This window comes from Dissoconium aciculare (genome assembly GCF_010015565.1).
Source record: "Dissoconium aciculare CBS 342.82 unplaced genomic scaffold K489scaffold_6, whole genome shotgun sequence".
NCBI classification, from domain to species: Eukaryota; Fungi; Ascomycota; class Dothideomycetes; order Mycosphaerellales; family Dissoconiaceae; genus Dissoconium; species Dissoconium aciculare.
In genome coordinates, this window is record NW_022984956.1 from 1138661 (window position 1) to 1166584 (window position 27924).

Genomic DNA, 27924 nt, shown 5'->3' on the forward strand with positions numbered 1-27924 from the left:
TCGCCCGGCATTCCTCTCCGCCATTCTTGACAAGTTCCCGGCTGTGGAGACATGGCTGACCACGACATCAATGACACACGCCCTGAGCCGCGGGACCTCTCGCACCATCTGAGCCGCTGCACGGCCAGTCGTGCTCCCTCGGCGATCAAGGCGTTTTACAAATACTTCAAGATCCCAGGCGTCGTCCAACTCGCCGGCGGCCTGCCCAATGACCGCTACTTCCCATTCGACAATCTTTCCGCCAATGTCGCTCGGCCGGATCGCTGGTCAGCCTCTTTGAGCGGCGATGGCATTGCTACGACAAGATCCACGACCGCTTCGAGGAAGCAGCAACCGCCCGATACCATCGTCGTACCTCACACCACTCCCGAGAGCAATCCGCTGCTCAAGATCGACCTCGCATCCGCATTGCAATATGGCACCGCGGAAGGGTATCCACCGTTGTACGCGTTCCTCCGGACCTTCACCCAGCAGTATCTACATCCGAATTGTCCCTACAAAGGTGGTCCTGAGATCGTCTTATCCTGTGGCAACACCGATGGCTTCTCCAAGGTTTTGTTGGCGCTCAGTGACGAGTGGCGTCTCGGTCTCGATGACCCGAGGGAGCGTGAAGGCATTCTGTGCGAGGAATTCGCATACATGAATGCGATTCAAACGGCGACGGCGAGAGGATTGAACGTCGTCCCCGTTGCGTTGGACGAGGAAGGGCTCAGAGTCAAGGGTGAAGGTGGACTGAGAGACGTCTTGGAGAAATGGGATTGGAGGAAGGGTAAGCGGCCGCATCTGATCTACCTCGTCACGTAAGTTCTGTCGATGATGCCTCATTGGCTCCTCATCACTCTCCCTTCCGGGACATCCAACTGACGAAGGCAACCCACAGCGTCGGTCAGAACCCCACTTCCGGCATCCTCTCCCTCGAACGGCGAAAAGATCTCATCCAAGTCTGCAACGAATACGACATCATCGTCATCGAAGACGAGCCCTACTACTACCTCCAGTTCCCTCTGCCATCCGACTCCACCGCTAATGTCGGTGACGAGCAGGCACCGCCGTTCCTCTCCACCCTCGTGCCGAGCTGCATCTCGCTCGACACCCAAGGCCGGGTCATCCGGCTGGACAGCTTCAGCAAGACCGTCGCGCCCGGCTGCCGGCTGGGGTGGATCACCGCGCAGGCGGCGCTGATCGAGCGGCTCGCGCGCATCACCGAGACCACGACGCAGCAGCCCTCGGGCTTCGTGCAGAGCCTGGTCGCGGAATTGCTCGTGGGACAAGCCAAAGCGCCGCAGGATCCGCCGGGCAGCATCGGGGCCGCGCGCGAGCGAGGCGGCGCCCAGGAACCCCCGGCGTGGTCCCACGCGGGCTGGATCCGCTGGCTCGCGGGCCTGCGCGCGCAGTATCAGACGCGCATGGAGGTGCAAACGGGCGTGCTCGCCGCCGGGCGCGAGCTGGTCGCCTTCTCGCGCGACGACGACGACGATGAGGGATGGTCCCACATCGGCAAGACACCCATCTACTCCTTCGTCCGCCCCGCGGGCGGGATGTTCGTCTGGCTGCGGTTCCACTTCGAGACGCACCCGCTCTGGCCGCAATACTCCTCCTCCTCCTCCTCACCCCGATCGACATCGTCGCCAGCGACATCCCCCGTCGGCCCCGCCCGGATCTCCCACGCGCTCTGGCTCTTCTGGACGACGCCGCGGTACAGGATCCTGGTGGCGCCGGGCGGGATGTTCGCGGTCGACGCGACGACGGGCCCCGGCGGGTCCAGCGCCGCCGGAGAGGGGAGCTGGCGGTTTTTCCGCCTCACCTTCGCGTCGGCGCCGCGGGGCGTCCTGGCCGCCGCGACGCAGCGCCTGGTCGACGGCGCGCGGGACTTCTGGGCCATCACGGACCCGCGCGTCGTGGAGCGGTTGGTGGAGGACGATGAGCGGAGCCCCGAGGGTCTCCCCCGTCGGCGGGGCGCGGGGCGGCATGTCGATGGGGATGGGGATGGAGGGGTGCCGTGGGTGGACCTCGGGAGGGTGCAGGGCGGCGGAGGCGGGGACTGTTGAGATTTTTAGTTTGGAGGACAGGAAGGGAGGAAGGGAGGGAGGAGAATACTGGCAAGTGTGGTTGGGAAAGCGGGAGGGTCTTTCGGTTTAATTTTTTGGGTCTCGCTCCCGTCTGCTCCCCTCATGTTCTTCGGATTCCTACGCCGAATGTGGGTGATGGTCGCGAGCTACCTACTCCTTTTCCGTCGCGGCCGTTTTTTGCTTCCTACTTCTCATGGAAAGCCCATGTTCCTGCCTGCCTATCCCACGGGTGTTCCCACGGCGGCGGAGCGATGATTCACGATTCAGGCATCAGGGACGGAAGAAAGTGGATGATGGTGATGGTTGTATTCAGCATAGATTGATTCCTCGATCGATCGACCGATCGTCGGAAGACGAAAAAGAAGAGGGAAAAAGAAAAATTGGGGGACAAGATACCCGAACCGGTCCAGCGATCCATCTCTCCTTGTTCCTCCAATTCTTTTCTCTCTTCTCCCGGCATCTATAGCGAGGATCTCCGATCCGGCCCGAAGGATCGATCACACATCTCGGCTGGGGAGCCCGAGATCTCATCATCATCTTCCTTCCTTCCTTCCTTCGTCTCCTCCGCAGTTTGACGACATTCTTTTCTCCAAAAGAGAGAAGGAAAACCCTGAAAAGAGATGAGGAACACGACGATGCCCGGGGATTTCCCCCCCGTTTTGGCGATGGAGAAAATGACGATGACGACGAAAACGATGTAATTTCGGAGAGGGCGTTAAAACACACACGAAAATCCAAGAAGAAGAATTGAGAGAGGAAAAAAAGAATAAGAGATCCGCTATTTGCTTCGCTTCGCTGTGCTTTCCTACTGACGCGCGTGATGCATGTGACGCTCCATGTGCCGCTTGTGCTGCTTCTCGTAGCCGGCGGGGAGCGCGGTGGGGGCGGCGGCGCCGGCCGGGGCGTGCGCGGTGACGGTGAGGACCTCCTCTTCGATGAGGACCTCGTAGACGCGGTTGCCGTCGGTGGAGTAGCTGGTCGAGACGATGCGGTTGCTGGGCTTGACGTCGGCGGCCGCGGCGACGGCGGCGACGGGGTTGCCGTGCTTGTCCATCATGACGAGGCCGTTGGCGCCGACATGGGGGACGCCCGGGGCGGGGCCGGTGGGCGCGGCGGCCGCGGCGACGGTGGCACGGGTGCTGGTGGTGGCGACGGTGACGACGGTGGTGGTCGGTGACGTGGGGACGGCGGCCGCGGCGGCCTTAGGAGACGTGGTGGCAGCTGCGGGAGGGGCGGCCGCGGGCGAAGACGTGGGGATCACGACGGCGGCGGCTTTGGGCGATGTGGTCGCAGCCGGGGAATGAGCACCGCCGCCGAGTTCGATACCTGCGCCAATGCTGATGGGACCCAAGTTGAGGCCGAGACCGACGGTGAGGCCGGGCTCGGAGGTGGGAGAAGCAGCTGGAGGCGCACCGTTCTGACCGGCGACGGCGTACTTGGTCGCCTGCTCGGGGCCGTACTGAATCGGGACACCCACCGGCAGACCCTTGCGGGGACCGGCGCAGTCGTCGCCCTTGACCATATCCGGCATGGGGAACTTGCACTTGGCGGCCTTGGAATCGCTCTGGAGGTTGAAGAGGGGGCAGTCGGAGATCTGACCGCTCGGGTTGGTGCAGGTCTTGATGGCCTGGCCGAGGAACTCCGACGAGCTCCAGCCCATGATGAAATCGGCGTGGTACCCGGTCCCGACGGGGTCACCGGGGCTCAGGACGAACTGACCGTCGACGCCGGCGAACTTGTGGGTGTCGAAGATGGTCTCGTAGAAGAGGAAGGGGTAGTGGGTGTCGTAGCCCTCCGGGCAGTTGCCCTCCTTGACCAAGCTGGGGTATTTCATGTGGGAGCGGTTGTCGGGCGAGGTGGCCTTGCCGTTGCCACAGCTGGGGAAGGCGAACTCGAGGCGGAGACCGTCCTTGCAGTTGGCGTCCATGTATTCCTTGGTCGGCAGAGTGTGGCGGTACAGGGAGGGCTCGGGGGTGCGGTCGTAGTTGAGGCAGTTGAAGCCGATGGCGCGCTGCTGCAAGAAGAACTGATCGGTGGGATCGGTGGGCCAGGAGCTCAACTCGGCATCCGGGAAGGGACCGGAGAAGTTCCGGAAGGCGGGCGTGCCGGCGACGACCTGGAAACCCTCCGGGAAGGGCTGCAGGTTCTGTAGGTAGAAGAGGTAGTAGGCGAGCATGCCGCCGACGTTGGGGACCATCTCGACCGTGCCGTCCTTGTGTTCGAAGTAGAGCGGAGGAGTCCAGTACGCCGACTGATCCTGGGTGACCTCGCAAGACGTGCAGTCGAGGTCGCCCTTGGCGTGGGTCAAGTCGTATGTGTTGGTGGTCGGGTGGAAGTCTAATTCAAGCGGTCAGCGGATGCGGTTCGAACCGAACGGAGGGCAGAATCGGGCACGACTGACTTCCTCCTCCAAAGATCATGTGGGCGTGGTCGGCGACGGTGCCCGGGTTGACGATGGGGTCAATACGAGCGATACCGGTGCTCGATCGGCAAGGCATGCGCCAGAAGGCGGCGACGGTGGCAGCATAAGCGAGAACACCAGCCGCGCTGGTCGCGGTAAAGGACTTCATGGTTGCGAGGCGATGTGAGGCAACGATTCGTTATGGAAGTCGGATCCGAGAAGTGGTGGTGGAAGATGAGATCTCGACGTCGCTTTTGGTGTCAATCGAACCTGCGATGACAGCGACGGAGGTGGAAGAAAGAGGCGCAGAGATTCAAGTGATGTCGGGATTCGGTGGTTCCTCGAGGACCGTGTGGTGACAGCTGACGTTGACGGAAGTGGTTGGTCTTGACGTGGCAAGATCCGAAGTGAAGGCGAGAATGAAGTTGTTGTTGTTGCTGTTGTTGTTGTTGATATCGCGACGGAGCGGAAGGGATATTCTTCCTAGCGCTGCCGGGTGTTATTGTTGTCGTTGTTATTGTTGTTGTTATTGTTGTCGCTGGTGATAATGGTCGCCGTCCGTCGTGGTCGAAGAGTCGAATGAGAGTGAGTGTTGCTGTCCGGCGCACAACACCAGGATGCGAGCGACGATCGACGACGAGGTGACGGGAAAAGAAGAAGAGGCGAGGAAGAAGGGAAAGGCAGAAAATAGCCAGAGGATTCCAAAAAGAGGAAAGGAGTGACGACGGTGATATGTATGTATGAGACGGATGAGTGAGAGAGAGTGTGTGTGTGGTTGTAAAGGAAGTGGAGTGGTGGAGTGGTGGGAGTAGAGCGGGAGTGGACGAGTCGGGAAAAACGCGCGTGGGCCAAACGAAGAAAGCTGAGCCACACGCTCACACACACACACATACACACGCTCATACATACACACACACACGCACACGGCACACACAACCTGAACTAATAATACTACCGTAATGACTGATGATGATAGAGAATACACTTCACGCTTCAGAAGAGAGTTCACACACGCGCACACACACACACACGCACACACACACATTTCACAGAGACACACCCACCACCAACCTTGACCGATCGACCGACCGACCGACAGGCCCAATTGCCGGCTGCAGCGAACGATGATCACCGACTGCTCTACCACGACATCCATACATCCATCCATATAGAGAGATATGCATACATACAAACATACATATCCCTACAATGGATGAGAAGACGGTGTGCCGTGCCGCATGGGAGAGAGACGAAGGGTGACGATGGTGATGATGATGACGGGGGGCGAGGATGCTCCATACCAATTACAACACCTCCAGTAGTATCCCTAGAGCAGTGATTGTGATGATCATACTCCTCCAACAGTCAGTAATAACAATCAAATAAACTACAGTCCAGTACAGGTCCTCTCCGCCTCTCTCTCTCCCTCTCTCTCTCTCTCTCCATCTCTCCATCTCTCTCTCTCTCGTTCTCTCTCCTCCAGGGGCGCCGCCGCGAAGAGCCAAACCGTTTGCCCTGCCGATTGCAATTAGGCGCGCATCACCAGCCGCCCGGACCCGCATCGGCGCCAAGTGACGAAATCTCCCGTCCTCCTCTTCTCCCTCATCTCCCTCATCTCCCTTGGCCTATCCCTAGGCCTCTCCGCCTCTCCGTCTGATGATGGGATATGTATTTATTTCCATGTGCATGTACACTTGTTCATCGGGATTGGATCATATGACGAGGGGAATCATGCTGGACATAGAGTAGCGTACCGAACAATCCAAATCGACCACGACCACGACCACGACCACATGCGGCACATGGATGTTTTCCTTCGCCCGGTGCGGTGGACGAACATGTTGTCATCTACCAGGTAATCCCCGATCGCTGGCCCAGGTGTCTCTCTCTCACAGTCTCCCCTCAGTATGCAACATCATCAACGTCCGGGAACAAAACGGGGAACGGCCGTGAACGGACTGCTGCACAAAGTCTGGCACCAGAGAGAGAGAGACACCACGCGCGCTCGCGCCGGAGAGATCAAGCCCTCTCTCCCAACGGGCGAAACGACCATGCGTGCATGCATGCGTTAAAGAGTCTACCGGCAGAGGCGATCCGAGGAGGATGGAAATCCAACCGTCATGACATAATGGCCATTCACGCCGCTGGATCGGAATACGTATGATATGTATGGTACATGTACTGGACTATACCATACTGATGGTGGATGACGAGGGACCACGCAACGAGCGAGTCCGATGGGAATGCGTGTCCTCCACATGCACGTATACGCTATACATATATATCCATATATATATACATACGTACATACATACATGCATGCATGCATGAACCGGTCGCAGCTGAGGAACCGCCTGGGCTGGACAGCGGCGTCAGGATTTACGATCATCTGATGACAATGACAGCTGGAAGGGGGCAGAAATGCACGTATCTCTCTCACGCCTCTCTCTCTCCCTCTCCCATCAACGACCAACCACAGCGCCACGACGCGCAAAGGGGACGGATGGGAAGCGCCGAGCTGCCAAGAAGCGCCCGGTCCCATCTGCACGCTACTGCAAGGGACGGCCATCATAACTCCACCACTCTCTCTCCATTCCAGATTGGAGCCTACAGCATTCATTCCATCCTCACGGGACTGCTGGAGATGAGAGGGAATTGGCGCCCAGGCCAAACAGAGACCCCGCCTCCATGACCACCAGCGCGCATCCGACGCTGTGCATGTACGTATATATATATCACAATGACCATGATAACAATAATACTGACGACAATCATAATAATAATCAAAGGCCACCACGGATTGAATCGCAAGGCATCTCCAGCACCCCTCCGCATCATCGGTCCTCGAGGCCGCGACAATCATGACCCACGCGACGCCTCCCATCGTCTCTATATCTAAAATAAAATAAAATAAAAATGGCCTGGGCGCGTCCGCCGGGCTTGCTGTTTCCCCTCACAGGCCACGTCCTGGAGTTCGGGCTGGCGGCTCAGGTATGCGCATACATGCATGCGTGTGGAAACGTTATTACGTCGATGGCCATAGAGAGAGTGAGAGGGAGAGAAGAGGTGGTGGGGGCGGGCGCGGACGGGACGGGACGGGAGGGCTTTTGTAATAAGAAGAAGCTTCCCGTGGAGCAGGCTAAAATGGATCGTGAAACATGACACATGGTGCAGCCAGCGAAAACACCTGTACTGTGCATACATACATACATACATACATACATACATACATACATACAGCTAGGTGCTCGTGTGCGCGTGTATGTATATGTATATATGTGTATGTGTGTGTATGTGTGTATGTATGTGTGTATGTATGTGTGTGTGTATGAGTGGGTGTGTGTGTGTATGTGTGTGTCGATATGCCCAGTGAAAGTGCTAGTCCTGGGTATACCTACTAAGTGACTGATCACAATCTCGTCAGGGCTCCAATCACAGCTCCGCCTCCTCCCCTTCATCTCTCTCTCTCTCTCTCTCTCTTCCCGCACGGCAAGTCCTACCTAATTTGCATGCCTCAGCTTCCAAGCTTCCTCCTTTCCTTTCTTCGACGAGACGGACGGTGATGGGGCCACGGATGCGGAGATCCAATCAATCAATGACTGACTGATGACCACCGGTGGATGGGTGCCCAGGGGCCCAGGTGTGAGGCGTGTTTCGGAAATCCGGCAGAAGGCAGCTGAGCCCTACCTGGCTGGGTCCTGTACTGTACTGTACTCTACTGTACCTTTTGTGCGTGTTCCCGCCTATCATCTATCACCTTTATTATCATCTATCACCTTTATTATCATCTATAATAATAACAATAATAATAATAATAATGATGATGATGATGATGATGATGACCTCGGAATGAATATAACGATAATAATAATGACCATTATAATAACACGAGAGGTCGCTGCTGGATATGTATATGTGTCTGTCTCGGCGGGAATACTCCGTGTCATCACTTCCCTGCTACATAGCAGTCAGTCACTATACAATCCAACATCAACAACAATAACACTCCTGCCTAGGGGTATATCCATCAGCAGGTGGAGGACACTCTGCGCCTCTTCCACCAAAACACACGGCCGTGCATGGCGGGGACAGATGTCCTCGACGACGACGACGACGATGACTCCTTCTTCTGTCTGTCTCGCTTTCTCCCTCCCTGTCTCTCTCAACATCACCAAATCACTCGATGCTGGAGGGAGGTAATATCACAAATTGATGGGAGAGAGAGCGGCGCGGTCGGGCGGACGGGCGGGCGGACGCGGGCAGGGTGGGAAATGACGTCGATCCCACAACGCCTTTGGGAACATCATCATCTCCCCCAGCGCGCGGGCGGGTCGTTTTCTTCTTTCGCCAGTCATCACGCCGCCGCCCGCCGGTCTTTTCCCCCATGATGAAAGAAGAAGACGGGGCCGATCCTCATCTCGTCGTCGGGGCTCATGTGATCCATCACCTTTTGGCCCTCTGTGTGGTCGTCGGGGCATTCGCTCATGCAGTGACAGACTCCCGCTGGCGGTGGGAGGGGGAACTCACCCGTTCCTGAGTCCGTTCTCTTTGTTGTCGTGAATGATATCGCCGTCTGGGATGGGAGACGACGGGTGGTGCATGGGTCGCACGACATACATGTATTGCTCTTATTTACCGTGTGAGGAGGGAGCACCGCTGGAAGTAACACCCGCGGGAGCGCGTCGGATTGTGTCCTCTCTCTCCTCTTTCTTTCTTTCTTTCTTTCTCTCTCTCCCTCTCCTGATCGACAGGCACCACATCCGCGACCCGGCACGCGAGAGGGAAGGAATAAGGTAGGGATCACCACCGAGAAAGCCCCACCCGGACATCATCACCGATCCTCTTCCTCTCTCTCTCTCTTTGCTCTTTCCTCTTTTCTCCCTGTCTCCCTTCCCATTTTCGTCCCAATCGTCGCCGTATGTAACGATCCACGAGCAGGCGTCCCGCATCTCTCCGACGACGTGACACCAGGGGCTCACCTTCGCTACGACTTTCAAGTCCGGTGGTCTTTGCCCGAATGATGACGGGTTCCGGATGTGGATATTGCTCTCCCGTCTTGCACAGGGGTGCACGTATATTGGTTATTAAGCATCAATACAGATCAAGCATTGGCCCGTGTGGGTCCCGCACTCCCCTACTGTTCGAATTCATGCATGTCCTCGGATGGCGATGATGATGATGATGATGATGATAATGGCCATGTATGAATGGTGGATGGTCGGGGGAGACTCCTGTTGGACTTCCTCCGACCGTCGCTCGTCTTTGACGATGCCGACGATGCGTCGTGGTGGAGACTCGGGCGACGATGCATTTCTGGATCGTCCGTCAATTTATATATACCGTCATCCCTGCAATCGTCTCTCATGAACCCTCCAATAGTCAACCTGCCTGCAGAGGTGATGTCGGTCGTCGCCGATGGCTGACGGAGACGGGTCAGTGGTGATGCCTCGCGTGTGGCACTGCGGGGAGCAGAGGCGGGTCGGATGTACGATGTCCGATCTTCGAACGGAAATCGCTGGGGGACAATGGAAAGAAATCGGTCACGGCACCGATGCGGAAGGGATGCGTTCTCTCACGATAGACAGTGTGATCCCAACCAGCGGGGAGCGACCCATCTCATCATCCTTCCGACGCGTCCAGGTCCACCTCCATGCCGTTCTCGCCGTCGCCGTCGCCTTCGTCCAACACCATCCGCGGCGGCCTCCGCCTCGATCTCCTCCCCGGCCCCGGGCGAGCCGCGCGGGCTTCGCGGACCAGGGCCACCGCCTCCTTCAACGAGTCGTCCACATCCTTCTCGTCCGCGCCGGCCAGGACCCCCGAGTCCTCCAGCTGGCGGAGCGCGGTCGTGAGGAGGGCGCTGGCGGTGGGGTCCTGCGGGCTGATGGCGAGTGCTTCGTGGAGGGTCGCCGTCGCCTCGAAGGGCTGGTCGAGCTCGAGGAGGACGAGGCCGCGCGCCGCGAACACCGCCGCGTCCCGCAGGCCCAGCCGGAGGACGGTGTCGAGGAACCCGAGGCTGTCCTCGTAGCGGTGCGCCTGGCGGAGCGCGTGTGCCATGTTGAGGTGCGTGGCGGCGGAGTGGGCGGGCGGCGCGCCGTGCTCGGCGGCGAGGCTGAGCGCGTAGTCGAAACTCCGGATCGCCTGGTCGTATTCGCCGTCCATGTATTGCACCACGCCCAGCTCGTTGATCAGCAGCGGGTCCGACCGGCAGATGTTAAATGCCGCCGAGAGGTATTCCCGTGCGATGGTGAGGTTCCCGAGCGCGGTCTCCTGCATGCCGAGGAATAGCTGCGGGAGGTGGGTGCCTTGGAAGAGCCGCGCAGCGGTGCTGTAGGCGGCGATGGCCTGGTCGCTCTCGCCCTCGGCGGCGAATGTGTGTGCAAACCCGATCCAAGCTGCACCGAAATGTGGATCCAGGAGGCTTGCCTTGGAGAAGTAGGAGCGAGCTTCGGGGATGCGATCGGTCGAGAGGTAGTATGTGCCGACCGCCAGCCAAGTACATGGCTCATCAGGATGGGTGTCGGCTAGATCGTGAGCAAGAGCGAAAAGCGCGTGCGTGCGATTCAGGTGGGAGAGTAGTGCGACATGTAACGGTAAGCAAGTGAAGTTGTAGGCGTCCATGTCCAAGATCTTCGAGGTCACTGCCACAGCGTCTTCATATCGAGAAGACGTGTAGAGCAGTTCGGCCTTGGACAACATGATGTCGGCGTTGTCCGCCAAGCGATAATGCGTAGAGAGCGTATCGATCGCGCTCTGATATCTCTCGGGCGCGGCATACTTCGACAGTCGTGTCGTATAAAGGTTCTTCAAGAAATCCGGCGCCGTCGCCGTCTTTTCATCCCCCGGATCGGGTTGGATGCTGTCGAAATTTAGCTTGTTAAGGAACTCCCATTCCTCCGCAGGACTCATCAAAGAATTCTTCACCAGCTGATCAAAGGCTTCGAAACAGCGGACATCTATCAGCACCGCATCCTTGTAACACTCTTTGGCACGATCGAACGCATTGGCTTTCGCATAGCACACTCCACGGAGATAGCACATGCCCGCCTGGTATTTGATATTCGTCGCATCCTCATGCTCTCGCTCCTCACTTCGGTCGACCCGATCGATTCTACCGACCACGCGCGACTTGCCATGCTGCTTGTTGGACACACCATTTCCCACGTGTTGTAATTTCCTCCTCGAGCCGTCGTTAGTGGTGACGAGGTGGACAGGATTCTTATCTCCCAAGATTGACAACGCTTCTTCATGCTGATTGAGCTTCACGTGGCAGTGAGCGGCCAGATATTGCGATGCCGGTGAACGATCGATCAGACCGAACCGCGTCACGAATGCCAGCGCTCGGGTAAAGTTCCCAGCAGAAAAGTGGGTTTCAGCGAGTGCCAGAGCGTCTTCGTCAGAACCTGAGGGAGAGGGTTTAGAATGCGCCGATCGAGCGACCTCCAATGTGACAGCGACTCACTAGTCAAAGCAAGTAGTTTGTCGCCGACGAATATTGCGGAATCATATTGTTGTTTGCTCAATGCCTCTTGTCTCCAATTGCGCAGAAATGCCTCCATGATTCGCGCTCAACCGTCCAAAGTCATGTGCAGTAGGGAAAATGCTGCAGGCGTAAGGATATGGGGGGGGCCTATCGTGCCTGCTGCTGCATGTCAGTCCACGATCGTTCTGCGTGAAAATGCTCTCCGGCCATGCATGTCGCGACTTACCTTGAGCAAAAGAGGAGGAAGAAGGAGGGTAAGAAAGTCGCGTCAGTGCCTGCGTATAAACATTTCGAGATCTCCGCGCGGTATCAAGCGCCGTCACATGCCAGTGGTTCGCCGTGCTTTTGGTGGGGAGGCGTCCGAGTACCACGTGAATTCAAGACCAGCCCTACATGTCTTCGCCGTCTTTTGAAGACGGTGACGAAATTACCGTGCTTCGACAAGTTGCGCACCACATCCACTGGCGACAAACCACCATCTGAGGAACCGCGACTTGCTGATACATCGCCATCATGTCCGAACGAAAGGTGTTGACCAAATACTACCCCCCGGACTTTGATCCGTCCAAACTCGAGCGCCGGCGAGGTCCCAAGCAGACCGGCCCCAAGCAGCAGGTCGTCCGTCTGATGGCACCCTTTAGTATGAAGTGCACATCTTGCGGAGAATACATCTACAAAGGGCGAAAGTTCAACGCACGCAAAGAGACCACCGATGAGAAATACTACGCCATCACCATCTTCCGCTTCTACATCCGATGCACAAGATGCTCCGCCGAGATCACCTTCAAGACCGATCCCAAGAACATGGACTACACCTGCGAGAAGGGAGCGAAGCGGAATTTCGAGGTCTGGCGTGAGGACAAACTCGCTGAGGAGACCGAGGAGGAGCGTTTGGACCGGCTGGAGAAGGAAGAAGAGGAGCGTGACGCAATGAAAGAATTCGAACAAAAGAAACTTGACGCGCAGACCGAGATGGCCATCGCAGACGCTCTGGACGATGTTCGATATAGGAATGCTGCTCGCGAAAAGGTCGATCAGGATGTCGCGCTGAGTTCTGTTGCTGCGCCTGGTGCGCGAGAAGAAGAGGAGGCTCAAATCGAGCGCGAATTAGAAGAGCAAGCGAGGATGGCGTTTCAGAGCGCCACGGGTGAAAAGGTCCGTCGTATCGCCGAGGACGACTTCGAGGAAGCACCTCCAGCGACAGGCTCGACGACAGAGACCGCAGATAGCCTTGCCATGCCTCCACCAGCAAAGCCAACATTCCAAAGACAGATCAAAAAGAAGAAGGACCTTTCGGCCGCTCTAGGTATCAAGAAAAAGCCTACACTGGTATGAATCACATTCTTGGGACTCCATTTGCTCCGCCGTGGCGCCGATCTGTGGCGTGGCAACATCTCAGGTTCAAACCAACGGTCCAACAATAAAATAAGCAAAGAAGGATTATGCCGCCAGTCCACTCCCCGAGCCTTGTGCAACAACCCTTCGCATTATCGACTCAGTCGGATCACCGTTGTATAAAGTGTCGCTATAGGTCTCGCATCCAATTCTCCCACCACTGCCTCAGTCGTGGTTGGACAGACAATGTATCCGCCATTTGGAGCGTCGGCTTGCCGAACATTCCGTGTTGGATATGCAGGAAGCCCCGGATAGGTCGCTTTATCGACGATGCGACAGGTCTTCGTTTGAACATCGAATGTGGTGGCAGTGAGCTCAAGATGGATTCCTGTTCGATACGACGATCCCAAGCTGTGTTCATCCACCAAAACTGTCGGCGATGGTTGCTGCTCGGACATTGTAACAACTGTGATCACCAGATCCGGCGACTTAGACTGCGGATTTTGGGCCACTTCCGGGAGTGGAAACGAGCCTCTCTTTGCGTCGGTAGGGGTCGCGACCGGTTTGTTAGGTATCTCGATCAGCACTGCGTGAGCGACGGCTGCATAAGCCAGTATACGAAGCAGTTTGGGGATATTCATATCGACGCGCGCGTATGCGTAATTGCAAGCAATGTACATTCCGTCGTCAGCGGAAGCGATCAGCAACAGAAGCTGCCACGAATATCACGGCGATTACACCGCATGGGAAAGATCATTCAGGACGATTCACATTTGGCGGGTCAGAACAACTGTGGACTGCTGTCAATGGCTGATGAAGATGCTGTTTCCTCAAGTTGCTAAGTGCCTACTACTTCCCTTTACTCGCCTGCATCGTCTGAGATGCAGCAGACGGTCTGTCAGACTTAGCAGCAGATGACGACAGCAGACTAGCAGACTATTTTGAGCTCAAGATGGAAGTCACGAGGACATCAGGCGCGACGATGACCGATTGCGCTTGCTCGAACTCGCAGCCTCCAGATTTCAGGAAGTCATGACATCGTTTGTCGAACGTCATTGCCAGAACCCATTGATGGGGTCACAAACTCGACAAAGAGGCCATCGCTTATGCAAGGCTATGCATCTACATGCTGCAAAGTCGCGACTAACAGTAGCTCTTCAGAATGATGCTGATCATCTGCCGGACAGTGACCTAGTACAGCTTTCTGAATCCCAGAATGGTCTGACGCGTGACAATCAGGCGAATGCGGCATGCTGACAACGGATACCCTGCCTCTGACACGAAGATACATCTTCGATGACAGTTGCAAAAGATCAGCGCTGTCTAAGATGCAGGTGCCCATCTCGCCGCACATGTGGAACCCTTGCCGGTGTAGGTATATTGCGCATTCCAGGTCTCCACGCTTGGTTTGCAGCTGTGCGTTGTCTCTTTGCTCCCGCGGAGCCTCTGACATGCATCGCGCTGATGGATATTCCACACTACTTGACACGATGCAACGCTGCGTCGACAGCAATGACATATGCACAAGTCAAGACATGCAAGCTGAGAAGTGCCGCGATGGTGAGCCTCGTTGCGCATCCTCCCTGGACCTTCACGCAAGTACAGATCGACATTCTTCTACGGCAGCATCATTCTCCGAACAGACGAGCCCCTTCTAGTGCTTAGGGCGATGCCGAATAACCGGCCAAGGATTCAAATATTACCCTACATCTACGACATAATTGTGCGAAGGATCTCCGTAGTGTCGCGAATGCAGCGAGGGCATTCATGCGCGATTTTGTGCAGACTTTCAAACTTGTGTGGATTCTGCAGCACAATCTGCAGCACTACGGATGGTGCGACATCCACGCTGAGTGTGCTTGGAGATCGTGGGAAATATCTGCAGTGACCAAAGTCCAAACAACCCAGAGCACTGCATTAGCATCGCGATAGCCCCCAGCACTGCTCAGGAGTGACGACCGTTTGCACGGGCCAGTTTGACGATTTCGCAATCGAGTTCCGCCATCCTCCGTCAGCATGCGAGGAATCGACTCGCGAGAATATGCGAGGCAGGAGGATGCAGAGCTTGCGCTTTCGCCTTATCGGGACGATGCCTGCGGCCTTCGGACTGGCTCCGAAGCCTAAATCGGCTCGACTGGCAGTCTGGCACGATTTCTTGATGCCCAGGCACGCCAGGGACCAGATGCCCTGATCCGAAAATAATGCCAAGTATGCAAGAGGCTCCGTGCGCCAGTCCGGGGCATTGGCAGAAATGCGCCCAGACACTAGCTTGCTGCCGAACATTCTGAAGCGCCGTTTCTCATCGAGGTCACTGCAGCGAGGAACGTGGCTTGCCGGGGGAGATGAAGACGCAATGAAAAATGATACGAGAAGAAATTCACTCTCCGCACCGTTGTCAATCACCGCGGCCAAATTAGATGATTCGATCGGAATCACACGACGACATGTAATTTGGTCTGCCTCGAGGCGTAATCCAAGGCTCAGGGTCGGATATGAACGGCTTTTTGACCATCTGAGACACTCCCTCGGCAGCCCTACGAGACGAAATCCCATGGGTCAGGGGAAAGGACTGGACAAAAAAAAAACTGGGGAAGAGCTCGGAAGCTCTCCGGCATTGGACCCTAAAGCCCAATGCGATGGGTACCGTGCTCGTTCACACACCAGCGCACCACTGTCGACGTATGAAATTCAGCCCATCCGGACGTGCCGGCACGCCCGGCCCTACTTTGGCAATATTGATCATTCTATTCTTACGACAGCTTCACCGCATGGACGGGGAAAAGCTCGTCAGTGACGCTACCCCTGTAAATGTGTACGAGACCATCCCGTCTGCGACTCTGCGCTAACGCCCTACCCGACAGAGTCACGCCGTCACAGTGTGTTGTTTCGCGACGACATCGTCCGAGTCTGGATTCGACGTCTCCGCATTCCTCCTGCATCCCTGTCGACAACGCACAAACTTACCTGCGATAGCAACACACTATCCATGGGAAACCAGCTCATGATCTGCCTTGTGCAGCAGAAGTGTGGCCAAGGAATCCTTCTCAATAGTCCATTCGACTGTGCTGTTTGGCCCGACGATCGCCCTTTGGGCTACCTCTGCGGCATGACGGCAGTAGCCGGAGTGAGAGCTTTTCTGCACCGAGCAAGGAGGCTGCTGCCCCATGTGGGCGTGTGGAGCCTCGCTCACGCCCTCAATGCCGCATGAGGCTCGATGGCCACGCCAGGCTTTTGTTCCGAGCCAGCCACTTCGGATTGTGCCTGATCTACCCAGCTCCCGTGGACGGCATGTCATTTGGAGTGGGTGTCGTGGCTGCCGGCCTCAACGAGTGACAATATTCAACGCAGCATTCTGAGATTTTTAATGTCGCTTATGCCATTTCGGGAGGCCGGATTCTGTGACGGCTCAGAGTGCGTCGCCCACGATACCATTTTAGGTTCACATTGACATCCTGATGCATTGCGACCCCGAATGCAATACGACATCCAGGTCATGCGCTTAGCTCACTGGCGGGTGCGTGCTCGCGCTCCAGGTACTTCCAGTAGCGACCGAGGTACTGGATGCTAATAGCTGTTAGCCAAGACTCACGACGCCAATGCCGCGGATCTCTCGACTCTCCGACCAGTACGCATGCGGATGTTGATCAGAGGGAAAAGTGATGCGGATGCAAGACGACAGTGACCACCACACCAGGCAGCGATGGAGGACAAGCGAGATGACGGTGCAGACGACGGCATATAAGGACCGCAAGGTTGCCAGGAACTTTTCTGATATTCCCGAACAACATCTCACCTTCTATCGCTTCTGAATATCATCATCAACTCGCCGCACACTACTTTCGTTATCCCATATCACATCACATCACTCGATCAAGATGGTTGTTATCCGATCCGTCGTCACCTTTGCTGGCCTTGCCACTGCCGCTCCCCTGCTCGACCTGGGTGCACTCCTCAACTTGGGCTTCGGCGGCGGTAACAAGGACGCTCCCTCCTACGAGGCTCCCTCCTACGACGACGCGCCTTCCTACGAGGCTCCTGTGTACGGCGCGCCGCCTGCGTACAAGCCCACCACTACCGCTCCGGTCTACAAGCCTACTACCACCGCTCCGGTCTACAAGCCTACCACCACCTCCCCCACCGCTCCGGTTTACAAGCCTACCACCACCTCCTCCACCGTTCCGGTCTACAAGCCTACCACCACCTCGACCGCCCCGGTCTACAAGCCCACCACCACCGCTCCCAGCTACGTCGTGAGCACCTACAGCGTCCCTGCCACCAGCTACGCCACATACACCGAGACTGAGGTAAGATCATCCCGCCATTATGTTCACGTCGTCGAAAGATACTAACCTGTCATCGTTCAGACCGCGACTGTCTACGTGCCTCAGACTTACACCAAGACCTCCACTGAGAACATTCCGGGCAACTACCCTGTGACCAAGACCTACGTCATCCACACCTCGGTCTCCACCAAGGTCCCTTCAGTCTACTCCACCGACTCGGTCATCGTCTCCCCCACTGAGACCGTCAAGCCTGTCCTCTGCACCTCGTACACCACCAAGACCGTTGTCACCACCGAGCCCGTCGTCTACACCACCTACGACACCGTCACCCAGGACGTTTACAAGACCGTCCCCGTCACCGTGACCAAGTACGCCGAGACTGCCGTTGCCACCGACATCACCAAGACCCAGACCATCCAGCAATACGGCACCAAGACCAGCGTGAAGACCAGCGTCTACACCACCTCCGCCGCCACTGTCAGCTACAAGACCAACACCAAGACATCTGCCGTCCCCACCTACTCTGTCGGCACCACCACCATCTACCAGACTGCTCCCTACACGACCGCCCCGGTCTACCAGCCCGCCCCGGTCTACACTCCTCCCACCTACTACTAGGCGCGAGTAGCGATGATCTGATGGTTTTGCAGTGACCAGCACGGTCTTGCGAGCGTTGGAGAAGCATTATCCTGATTTCGGTGACAACGCACCATTTTTGACTTATAATGATAATGACCATATGAGATTATTTTGGGGCCTACACCCCCAACCAACTAAAAGCATTTTGACGCTTATCCACTCCTTTGATGTAAACAGGAGGGATATTTGAACAATGGATGGATAGATTTCGGTAGATGTTGTAACAATTACGTATCCTCTCCTGCTTGCTGTTCACATTCCCAGTCTCTTAGTAGTGTGATGGTAGTTGATGTATACTTTGCGTCCTACAAGCGTCTCGTTGTTATTCATTCTTGAGACGTCCAGAATTAACGTCAACAAACATTTCTGTCCGGAAGCTTGCGGCTGAAATGGCGCTTTCGGACCTTTTGCCCTTAGCATGGCGACAACACGTCCGATTCACGCGCTGGCACAGCGAAGGCGCAGACTCGCAGCTCGAGGCGTTCTTTCTCGGGCAGAGGAATATTGCCAAGACGGCGACCATGGCATTCAGCCAGCCACCACAGGCAACGAAACAGGGACACGGCCGAGAACGATGAGAGATCCCGTCCACACTTCGATACTTACAACACCCTTAGTCCAAACTGTGACATATCGCATTGACCGCGATCATGAATGTGTGCGTTGAAGAGCTCCCCTGCGACGCCAATGGCAAGCTCAATGTCATGCCAATGCATGATGAGCTTCCTCGAGCGGTCGATCGTCTCCAACAGCTTGTACCGATGACATATTTCCTGAAGGAGTGAGAGCAAACTGCGACGCGGACCTAACCCAAACCCTAAGACCCGCAGCCATTCGTCCCAAAAACCTCCGAAACGGGGAAACAACCCCAAAAAACCTTATATCCTGCAACACGGGTCATACGCCTTCATTCTGCTCCGGATCTGCGCCCAGGAGAAAGAAGAAGGCTGGCATCGACACCATGATGACGATACAATTGAGCGGTCACCCTGCATTTCCATCCTACTGTACTCAGAATCCCGCTATGGACCACAAGCGCTTACAGCACACGCTGATCGCATGGAGCTACCGACCGTGCTGTCCTGTCCTGGACCTCCCATATGCATATACGATGGAGGGTGGGTACAGAAGGGATTCCCTTCTTCGTCATGCATGCGACTATCGACGACCAGCGGCGGAAGATTTAGATGCCGATGCCCGCTGCGCAGCCTCTTCTCTCTCTCTCTGTGCCCATGTGTGCGCGCGCGCGTGTGTGTGTGTGGGTGTCCAGGTGGGCATGGAAGCATCGCGCAACCACGGCAGAGGAGCGTGATGCATGTACAGGTAGTTGTACCTTACGTACTCACGTACTGGATATTCATCCGATCGTCGCTCTCCGCGGATCGCGTCGCCACTTTTACTACGGTAGAAGCACAACCGGCATTGCTGCGGTGACTTGTGGATTCGTCATCGCCATCGACATTTTCATCAGCGTGGTTTACTCAGCAGCATGTCATCGAAGATGCGAGCTATGTGTCATGGTCGATATCGTCACGCGTGCATGGCTCGTCTAGGAGCGCAGAGCTGCCGTGTTGAGGACACTGTTCAGCTTCTGTGGATATGCTGCATGCTGTTCTTGCAGCACATGCAACATTCCATATTGAATACATACTGCGCTTTTGTTGAGAGGTAGGCGTTCTCCACACGGCGGCGATGAGACGAAATGAGTAGCGCCATGGCGTCGGGCTCGACCGTATGCCAAGAATCTCGAGCGAGAATGACATGCAGGTTCATACGTCGTAGATGCGAAATTTCGGAAGCAGGCTTGAACCAACAAACGTAGGGAGGGCGCCTCCGATCGGGCCTTACGCCCATCAGAGGACAATGCTCGTTCGGACGCCACGAGGAGAAAAAGTTGGATGAGAAAGGGTGAAGTACAATACAGACGCTGAAGAACCAGACGGAATACTCTACACAAGGGAGCTTGCACGAAACAAGCAAGTGCGGGATCGAGCAGAATATTCTGTTTCTCGATCAGGCTGCTTTTGATGGTTGTTTGACGAGCTTCCAGTCGTCGATTGCCATTCGGTCGTAGGTGTTGGGCTGGGTTTGGCGAGCCTCCAACTCCTTCTCAAGCTTATCGAGAACAGATCGGTACTGTTTGAGCGTTGTTCGCGCGACATCGGCATAAGGCATCTGCGGCCCGAGGATCTTCGATGCGAGCTGTAGACCGTGCCATAGGGACACGGCAAAGAGGAATTGAGTCTGCTGGCCCGCCGGCTGCAGCTGAATCTTGCTGGTCTGTAGATGGCGACATGTCAGTGTTCCATACACAACATTTGCTGCGGCGATTCAAGAGCAGGAAGTTCCTCTCACCTCGATAGAAGCCGGCTGCTCCTTGATACGGCCCAGAAGTTTCTGAGCATACGACTTCACGACCCCGTCGACATCCTTGCCTCCGGTGCTCTGTACATTGGCAGCGACCAGTTCCAGGAACAGACCAATGACCTGCGGCCGTGTACGAGGGTCGTTTGCACCGAGCACGCGAGCCGTTCCATGCTCCTCTGTTTCTAACAAATCGGCCACCTCTGTGCCGTACTTGAGAGCGGCTGTTGTTGCGATCCGCTGGAACCCACCCGTTGATGCTCTCCGTCGAATGGCTAGCAGGAGTGCTTCCAGGACGGTATCGTTCTTCAATGAAAGACCTGTCCGGTCGACCATGTGTAGACATTTGATGAAAGAGGCCAGTTTGTTGTGCACGCCCGCCTTCCTGATCAGCTTTTCGATGTGTTTATCCTCCACTGGTTTCTGGATGATCTTGTGGAAAGCCTGCAGGAGGACCGGTAGGTTCGCCCATTCCTTCTCTCCGCCATCGGCAATGATATCCACCGCTTTTCTCAACAGATCGCCCCTGTTCGGCACTTCTGTGTGGCGTTCGATGTACTGATATTGAGTCTGCTTTCCTCCAAATTCGACGATGCGCGGATTGTCCTCGAGTAGTTGCCTGTTCTTTTGTTGGTAGAGCACTTTTCGCGCATTCTGTTTCAGGCTTGCAGGGAAGAAGTGCTTCAGGCGAAGATCCTCGATGATTCCATCGAATTCCGAGTTTCTGGTTGGGACGAAGGCGGGCAATGCTGATGAGACTGGAGTTGTGCTGGAAAAGGATCGATTTGATAGATGCCGTGTCGTGGTCTGTGAGGCGCGTTGCAGGCGCAGTGCGCATTGTTGGCACACCGAAGACATATTTGCAGACAAGTTCGTGATCGCGATCGTGTGCAACTCTTCCCTGTCGGTCCAACAATTCGTCAATGCAAACTCCCGCGATGAATATGTCCTTGGTTGTCAGGTAGAACTATAGAACCCAGAAAGGTTCAAGATTCGACTTGGCACTCCCGAGCTTCGCCGCAAATCTCCATTGAACGACGACCCGCGCACGACGACGTCCTTGACAATCAACGACACATCACACAGCACAATGTCGACATCATTAACGCCGAGGCGGCCTCTGGCCTGTCTCAAACAAGCACTGCGGCAATGTCGGATGGAACGACAACAACAGCGGAGACAATACGCGCTACGACCGAGTGAAGAGACAAAGGAGGATTCGTCCTCGCTTCTTCTAGACGCAGTGGCAGGGAAAGCACCATACCCATTGCCGACAGCAGGATTCCGACCATCTCAAGCCATCAAGCAAAACCGTACGTCCTCTCCGTCCGTCGCATAAGACACCTTTGCCGCCCATCCACACCCACTAATGACCTCCACCCCTACAGGCTTCAACACCAACCTCAAACCCATCCGCAACTTCCCCCACGAACCCTCCTCGCGCGCCACCTGCATCGACCCCGTCAAAGCCATCACCGAGCAACAACTAAAAGTTCTCGACCCGAAGGGCGTGCGCACGCGACTCTTCTCCGCCGCGAACCCGGAACGCGTGCAACCGGGGGACATTCTGCTCGTGCGGCTGAAATCGGGCGATCCGTTTTCCGGCGTGTGCATCACGATCCGGCGACGCAATTCGCCCATCGACACGGCGATCCTGCTGCGCAACGCGCTGACCCGCGTCGGCGTCGAGATGTGGTACAAGGTCTACTCGCCGAACGTCGAGGGCATCGAGATCGTCCAACGGGCGCAGCGCAAGGCCAGGAGGAACAAGCTCACGTACATGCGGAAGCCGAAGCATGACATGGGATCGGTGGAGAAGATTGTGCAGGCTTACCAGAAGAATCGGGTGGGCGGGCCGTCGATGGGGTCATCGCAGAGCAGGAACCGCAAGGGCAAGGAGGGAGGAGGAAAGCAAGCGAAGAAGAATTAGCTGCTGCGATCTTCGGGATTCGAGAGCTGTGGCCCGCGACGAGCGAGCCTGGAGCGTCGCCTGTGGAAGGTTTCTTCGCGGGTGTGACAATATTCGCGGATGGCACGGTTGCAGGAGAATCACCGCCCCGCAAAGATAACCATATCTGATGTATTACTGACTATTGCATGTTCCGATCTATGCGAGCCTTTCTCATCCCCCTTTGACTGATATCATGATTGGAGCAGTCTCGCCTCGGAATGGCCTGCAACGGTCACGCTGTGATCCGCTTGGAGGAGGGCTCTCACTGAATTTCCGTGTGAGGAAGCTGGCATGCATGGTATGCCCCGAATTCTACATTTGTACGACCTGTTTCCATCACCGACAAAATTGTGGCTGTCGAAGCGGTATCGAAGAACACGACATCGACCCAGCCATCAAGACGCTTCAGATAAGTCCAACAGATTTACGCTGCTTTCCGGCTCGGGAGCGCCCAACAGCATCATCAAGCTTCAGCCGACAGCGCTTTTCGCGAAAGGGCCGAGGGCGATGGCTAGAGTACAAGTACTGCGTAGGACCTGCTTACCCACATCACGTAGACAAATCGGGACTCGAATTTGGCCTTGCCTGTGCGAAGCCATGAATTATAGCCGTCCTTGGTGTGGCCAGTAGTCAATCACACATTGCGGTCGATGGTTCAGGCACGAGTGGTGTAAGAAACCATCGGTCTTTTGTAGGCGTTCGCACTCGCAAGCCGTGTGGATAGAATGCCACGAAACCAAAAAAATCAGGTGAGCGACAAGGCGAGAACATCAGATCGAAAGCGAGTTAGGCCCTCGAACCTCAACCCCGTTGTGAACGGAACGTCGGCTGGCATGACCTTGGATAGAAGCGGGAGTGGTCTGCGTGGGAGGCCTGCTGTCATCGAATGCATGAATGTGCAGCACGTTGCATTCACGAGCGGTGTCCTTTCTGAAGGAGCAAAGATTCAACGGGCCGCGTCGCTGGAGAGACCCACGGGCTTTTTTCGCGAGACGGTGCAACGATCCAGGCGCATGCTAGGTGGGTCATGTGAGCGATTCGCTTGTCGTGCTTCTCAAGATGTCTTCCTGGGCGGCCTGTCTTTGATTTAGCTCCGAGGGAACCATCTCGCGTCCACAGAAGGCAGGGCGGATGCGATAAACATGGAAAGATGTTACATAGATTTGGATGGACTCGTTTGCTGATGTGAGATGCTGGAATCCTCTGGAGATGGTAGCATTGGCTAGCGAGTAATCTTGGATGTCAGCAACGCGAGCCGAGACGGGAGTGATGGCTGGATCCTTCGAGTAGTATGATGCGATCTTTCCCGACTGCTGGTGGGGTAGAGATGGTTATTATGAGCAGGACGTTGAAGAGGAGGATTTGTGAGCATGTATGCCTGTATGCAGAGGCGTACGTACGTACACATGCTCAAGAGTACTTAGGTATGATTTCGCTCGCTTGTCCTGCAGCCACCAAATGCTAGGGGCGATACCGGTGTTGAGATTGTCGAGCCTTACCTGTCTGAATTGGACCTGACACGGGCCTTGATAAGTCTGTACAGCAAGATGCTGACCCTTTGAGCGCGTGGGGATCATGTATCGACCCACGTTATCGTCAAGGAAGGACAGGCGGACACTCCGGGCTTCAATCATCGACAATAAAAACATCTAGGAGCCGAGTTGTTGTATGATTGTGGATGCCATGGCCCTAGTTGCGGTCTTCTTCCTTTCAAGCATTTCGCTTAGGAAGTGCAGGAACATGAACTCACCTCAGCCCTGCATGCAGAGAGGGACAGGGTACTCCGGTAGCATGTCCTTCTTTGGGCCAATGTCACTCTTCCCGTCCCTCGCCAGGCACGCCGAACACACGGTACGTATCGACAATCGGCTCAAGAACGTCCGCCCAGGTACAGTGTGTACCAAAAATCTGCAAACACTGAATGTGAATCTTGCCTTTGATATCACGCTGACAGATTCCGGTTGGGGATGACCGGTGTGATGACTGTTGAAATGTCCAGCAACATCATATGTAATGTCACTTCAGAGTTTCCGCTAGCAGTGCGCCCAGCGCTTCTCGTCGTATCTATCTACCGCAACTCCAAATTTAGAAATCCGGCTTGTCCTCCACAACGCAGAGAGGAGAATTTTATCAGCCGCGATCTGTGCGAGCTGGAAGTCATTTGACTGGCAGGACAATCTGGAAAACTTCTTTTCGACAGCGGTTGGACAAGCACAGAATGTCGGTCAAACAAGCTATATCGATCTTTGCTACGCCTCGGGCAATACGAAAATTCCTGTTCAGAATGTTGAGCGATCCCTGGGTCTTTCATGCCGTGCGATCTCAACTTTCTCCTCCTGCTATCATAGTCTGGATCTAATTTTTCTTGATACCCAGTGTCACTGCAACCACATGATATGACTCATGATTAGCCCTCCGCTAGAAAAGGCACATAATGATGATAACGGTATTGGACGAAGCATTGCTGACGCCGTATTCGAGAGGCCGCGTAAGAAGGAGAGGGAGAGGGAGAGTGGAAAGAAAACGTCATCTCGCTCCTCCCCACGTCTGAGAAACTCTCTCCGGATTGCTCGCTTCTAAATGGTGCAACGGATGCACATGTTTCATCTCTCCATCTGCGATTTTCCGTTCGCTTCAACAGAACATTGCCTGATGGCTTGATGCATCCGTTCGATGGAGAGTACAACTATGCAGGCGTGGTGTGATGTCTCCCTCTCCAGAATTGTCCTGTATGCATATCTTCCGCTGGGATGGACCGCAGAGGACCTACCGAAGCGAGCGGAGTCTAGAATCCTTCTCTGGCCGCCTGGAAATCCTCCTCGCATTATCGCAATTCTTTGTCCACAACATCTTGAACTCGTGGAAGGAATATTGTCAGCGCTGCGCCACATCAGTCAGATTGGGAGCCGAGGTGTGTGTGGCATTCACGGTCAATGCTAAGCGGTAGATGGATAGGGCCATGGATTTGCGTGTGGTTGCATAGACGGGCGGGTTTTGGTTACATGACGTCCTCTAGTCGTATTTTCAATATTTTATAGAAATAGATCTTTTGTGTCGCGCGAGATGACATAGATATATCCATAGGAATCTTCCGTCCAGACGGATTTCTTCTCACTCCGATCTTAAGTCTCAATACATAATCTTTTCATTACCTCCATCTTCAGGTCAAAGTCGAATCACAAGTTGGGAAAACACGCTGTCTTGGACATTCTCCAACACCAAGTCAACCACTCATCATAAATCAAGACCTTCGCCTGACCTCAACAACCCTTACACAAAAGTATCACTAGACCAACACCATGCAATACCTCGCCAGCATCCTCCTCCTCGCCGCCACGGCCCTAGCCCTCCCCAACCCTCTCCCCGACGCCGCAGCCGAGGCGGCAACGACCGGCGCCGCCAAACCACCCACCAACACCACCATCACTTTCTATACCGGCGGCTCATCCAACAAGTGCGGCGACGGTGCCTACAACATCGGCTCCGGCAACCTCACCGCTGGCGAATGCAAGAACTTCTTCACCACGGGCGTCAGCATCCCCTACGATGCCAACTTCGCCTGCACTTTCACCCTGTGGCAGGGCTCGACGAGCTGTGGCCAGGGCTCGACGGGCAAGGTCGTGACGAAGATCCCCAAGGGTACCTCCGGGAGCGCATGTATCGACACCGGCGTGGTCGACGGTGGGAAGTGGTACCATGGCAGTGGGATTTGGAAGTGCGCGTAAGTTCGTTGTTCGTTGCGGGAGAGGGAACGGTCGAGTCGAGAGGGAGCATAGGCGGACCGTCTTGCGGAAAATGAACCCTTGAAGGTGGGAGGAGAGATAATGATATCACGACGGACTTTTCCTTTCTCTTCGGCTTGATGAATTTCAATTTACCTTTTTTGATCTCAAATTTCGATCAAGCCTCGTGTGATTGGGAAAAAGCATTTGACTAGGTCTGGCGACTTGGATGCGGTGGGCCATTTCTTCTTCCAGATCAGCATCTTCCTTGTGTGCAAGAGTGGTGGAGTCGACGAGCAAGCGCTTCACCGTCGCGCCAACCTTGGCTGGAAAGCTCAGCCTAGCCTTTGTGCTGTGCTTTGCGTAAATATAATTTCGCAGCTTAGGTCTCGCGAACGTGAAACATGATGCAGCGAATTCCTCAATGGAAACTCCATCGCTGTCGATGCTTTCCCTGTTTATGAAAGTTTGGGACCGAACCCGATCATGCAGTTGGAGGAAGTGGGATGTTCGGGCTCGACAGTCTTGAGGCCGTCCTACCCGCGTGTTCTGTAAGCATGCATGTCAGAGGGACTGGTTCCCATGCACACCTGACCATTGATGAGAGCCGTTGACAGATTTGGGACCGGGAGTCCTGATCAGGAACCAAGCTATGGAAAAGCAGGAACCGCACGTGGCTACCGAACTCCTGCTCTCTTCGATGCTGTCTGGGTTCTGGTTGCTGTAACGAAACGAGACAGGCTCGTATCACTTCCTGCATGGGAAGAGGTGGATCCAAACGTCGCTTATCTGATTTGGCTCTTTAAGACCGTTGAGATACCAGCATGTTGCTCCGATCTCGTTCGCCCATACATGCATTCACGCGAGCTATCATATGGGGTTGAAGTATAGTCGTCCATGCTTAATTCTGCTGCAGAATATTTGCGACTTCTGTATACTTGGAGTAGTGCTCAACTTGTCCCTCGATGTGCGTCGACTCGATCCAGGTGATGACGGAAATGCATATCGTAGTGCGTAATTTCCGACGCGATCGAGTGCAAGTGAGTCGTGAGTCTATGATGAAGAACGTGAAGTGCGAAGGATGGGGGACATCAAATCCAGGATATCAATCGCCAAGAGTGGATCTGTTCTGCGTCAATTCCATTCGGCAGTTGAAATGTTCCCGAATCACGGCATCGATAAAGCGGAATCAGACGGACGAGGGCAGTCTGGCCGGCCGCTTGTGCGTGCGTATTGCGAGTGATGCGCGGCCGGAAGTTGTGAATCTATCGTTGAGAACTCACAACCTGTTCTCACTACCCGCGAAACGACAGAGACATCGGTGAGGGGTCCAGACGGGCCAGTCATTGTGAGTGTTGGTTGAGCGCCGACGTGGGGGCGTTTCGGTCATGAAGGAAGACTGCCCAGGTGGACGCCGGTCTCTAGCCCAGCCCCGCCGCCGCATGCGCCCCAATTGACAAGGCTGCCGACCAAAATTAGGTTCAGGTTGCTCGACAGCGACCAGAACCTCCCCAAAATTTGAATCTAAAAAGTGGAATTGTTCAATGTGATCAACATGAAAATGGCGATCCTTCTTCGTCACTTGCACGCTTAGAGTATTCGTTATGGGTGCCATTGTGTGTGTATGTGTATGTGTTTGTGCGCGCAAGATGCGCACCAAGTATTGGCGCACGAGATGGC

At 55.4% G+C, this 27924-nt stretch overlaps 12 protein-coding genes across 12 annotated transcripts; 6 read left to right on the top strand and 6 right to left on the bottom strand.

Moving 5' to 3' along the window:
• Positions 1–51: 51 nt before the first annotated feature.
• Positions 52–2048, top strand: K489DRAFT_319467 (PLP-dependent transferase; the record flags this gene model as incomplete). The annotated part of the gene is made up of 2 exons (XM_033601392.1): positions 52–800; positions 881–2048. 2 exons carry the CDS (start codon positions 52–54, stop codon positions 2046–2048), a joined length of 1917 nt encoding a protein of 638 aa, XP_033460035.1.
• A 1240-nt stretch (positions 2049–3288) lies between these two features.
• On the bottom strand, positions 3289–4639 carry K489DRAFT_305111 (uncharacterized protein; the record flags this gene model as incomplete). The annotated part of the gene is made up of 2 exons (XM_033600526.1): positions 3289–4406; positions 4471–4639. Coding segments are annotated over 2 exons (1287 nt in total), but the record flags the coding sequence as incomplete, so codon positions are not given.
• Positions 4640–10089: 5450 nt separating this feature from the next.
• On the bottom strand, positions 10090–12026 carry K489DRAFT_318686 (TPR-like protein; the record flags this gene model as incomplete). Its single annotated transcript, XM_033601341.1, has 2 exons — positions 10090–11870; positions 11930–12026. The coding sequence occupies 2 exons, from the start codon at positions 12024–12026 to the stop codon at positions 10090–10092; spliced, it is 1878 nt and encodes a 625-aa protein (XP_033460037.1).
• Positions 12027–12463: 437 nt separating this feature from the next.
• Positions 12464–13285, top strand: K489DRAFT_370600 (DUF572-domain-containing protein; the record flags this gene model as incomplete). Its single annotated transcript, XM_033603156.1, has 1 exon — positions 12464–13285. One exon carries the CDS (start codon positions 12464–12466, stop codon positions 13283–13285), a length of 822 nt encoding a protein of 273 aa, XP_033460038.1.
• A 76-nt stretch (positions 13286–13361) lies between these two features.
• Positions 13362–14250, bottom strand: K489DRAFT_222917 (uncharacterized protein). The gene has a single exon (XM_033599743.1). It carries the CDS (start codon positions 13963–13965, stop codon positions 13438–13440), a length of 528 nt encoding a protein of 175 aa, XP_033460039.1. The 5' UTR covers positions 13966–14250; the 3' UTR covers positions 13362–13437.
• Positions 14251–15072: 822 nt separating this feature from the next.
• On the bottom strand, positions 15073–16051 carry K489DRAFT_222934 (uncharacterized protein). The gene has a single exon (XM_033599745.1). It carries the CDS (start codon positions 15836–15838, stop codon positions 15203–15205), a length of 636 nt encoding a protein of 211 aa, XP_033460040.1. The 5' UTR covers positions 15839–16051; the 3' UTR covers positions 15073–15202.
• An 854-nt stretch (positions 16052–16905) lies between these two features.
• Positions 16906–17840, top strand: K489DRAFT_222921 (uncharacterized protein). Its single transcript, XM_033599744.1, has one exon. The coding sequence runs from the start codon at positions 17161–17163 to the stop codon at positions 17632–17634; it is 474 nt and encodes a 157-aa protein (XP_033460041.1). The 5' UTR covers positions 16906–17160; the 3' UTR covers positions 17635–17840.
• A 1259-nt stretch (positions 17841–19099) lies between these two features.
• K489DRAFT_380399 (uncharacterized protein) lies at positions 19100–20050 on the top strand. The gene has a single exon (XM_033604868.1). It carries the CDS (start codon positions 19401–19403, stop codon positions 19758–19760), a length of 360 nt encoding a protein of 119 aa, XP_033460042.1. The 5' UTR covers positions 19100–19400; the 3' UTR covers positions 19761–20050.
• Positions 19863–21525, bottom strand: K489DRAFT_380400 (uncharacterized protein). The gene is made up of 2 exons (XM_033604869.1): positions 20563–21525; positions 19863–20487 (listed from the first exon to the last, which is right to left on the bottom strand). The coding sequence occupies exons 1-2, from the start codon at positions 21427–21429 to the stop codon at positions 20221–20223; spliced, it is 1134 nt and encodes a 377-aa protein (XP_033460043.1). The 5' UTR covers positions 21430–21525; the 3' UTR covers positions 19863–20220.
• A 136-nt stretch (positions 21526–21661) lies between these two features.
• K489DRAFT_410093 (uncharacterized protein) lies at positions 21662–22501 on the top strand (the record flags this gene model as incomplete). The annotated part of the gene is made up of 2 exons (XM_033607666.1): positions 21662–21884; positions 21960–22501. 2 exons carry the CDS (start codon positions 21662–21664, stop codon positions 22499–22501), a joined length of 765 nt encoding a protein of 254 aa, XP_033460044.1.
• Positions 22502–23547: 1046 nt separating this feature from the next.
• Positions 23548–24171, bottom strand: K489DRAFT_370604 (uncharacterized protein; the record flags this gene model as incomplete). Its single annotated transcript, XM_033603157.1, has 2 exons — positions 23548–23832; positions 23923–24171. 2 exons carry the CDS (start codon positions 24169–24171, stop codon positions 23548–23550), a joined length of 534 nt encoding a protein of 177 aa, XP_033460045.1.
• Positions 24172–25821: 1650 nt separating this feature from the next.
• Positions 25822–26247, top strand: K489DRAFT_410094 (uncharacterized protein; the record flags this gene model as incomplete). Its single annotated transcript, XM_033607667.1, has 1 exon — positions 25822–26247. The coding sequence occupies one exon, from the start codon at positions 25822–25824 to the stop codon at positions 26245–26247; it is 426 nt and encodes a 141-aa protein (XP_033460046.1).
• Between the last annotated feature and the right edge of the window lie 1677 nt (positions 26248–27924).

What these genes read in the sequence shown, in the direction of transcription:
- K489DRAFT_222917 (XM_033599743.1), bottom strand. Translation starts at nt 13,965, where the DNA reads ATGTACATTGCTTGCAATTACGCATACGCGCGCGTCGATATGAATATC.
- K489DRAFT_222921 (XM_033599744.1), top strand. Translation starts at nt 17,161, where the DNA reads ATGGTTGTTATCCGATCCGTCGTCACCTTTGCTGGCCTTGCCACTGCC.
- K489DRAFT_380400 (XM_033604869.1), bottom strand. Translation starts at nt 21,429, where the DNA reads ATGTCTTCGGTGTGCCAACAATGCGCACTGCGCCTGCAACGCGCCTCA. An exon ending in AGCAGCCGGCTTCTATCGAG is followed by an intron (nt 20,488 to 20,562) that starts GTGAGAGGAACT and finishes CGCCATCTACAG; the next exon opens with ACCAGCAAGATTCAGCTGCA.
- K489DRAFT_222934 (XM_033599745.1), bottom strand. Translation starts at nt 15,838, where the DNA reads ATGGGATTTCGTCTCGTAGGGCTGCCGAGGGAGTGTCTCAGATGGTCA.
- K489DRAFT_380399 (XM_033604868.1), top strand. Translation starts at nt 19,401, where the DNA reads ATGCCCGCTGCGCAGCCTCTTCTCTCTCTCTCTGTGCCCATGTGTGCG.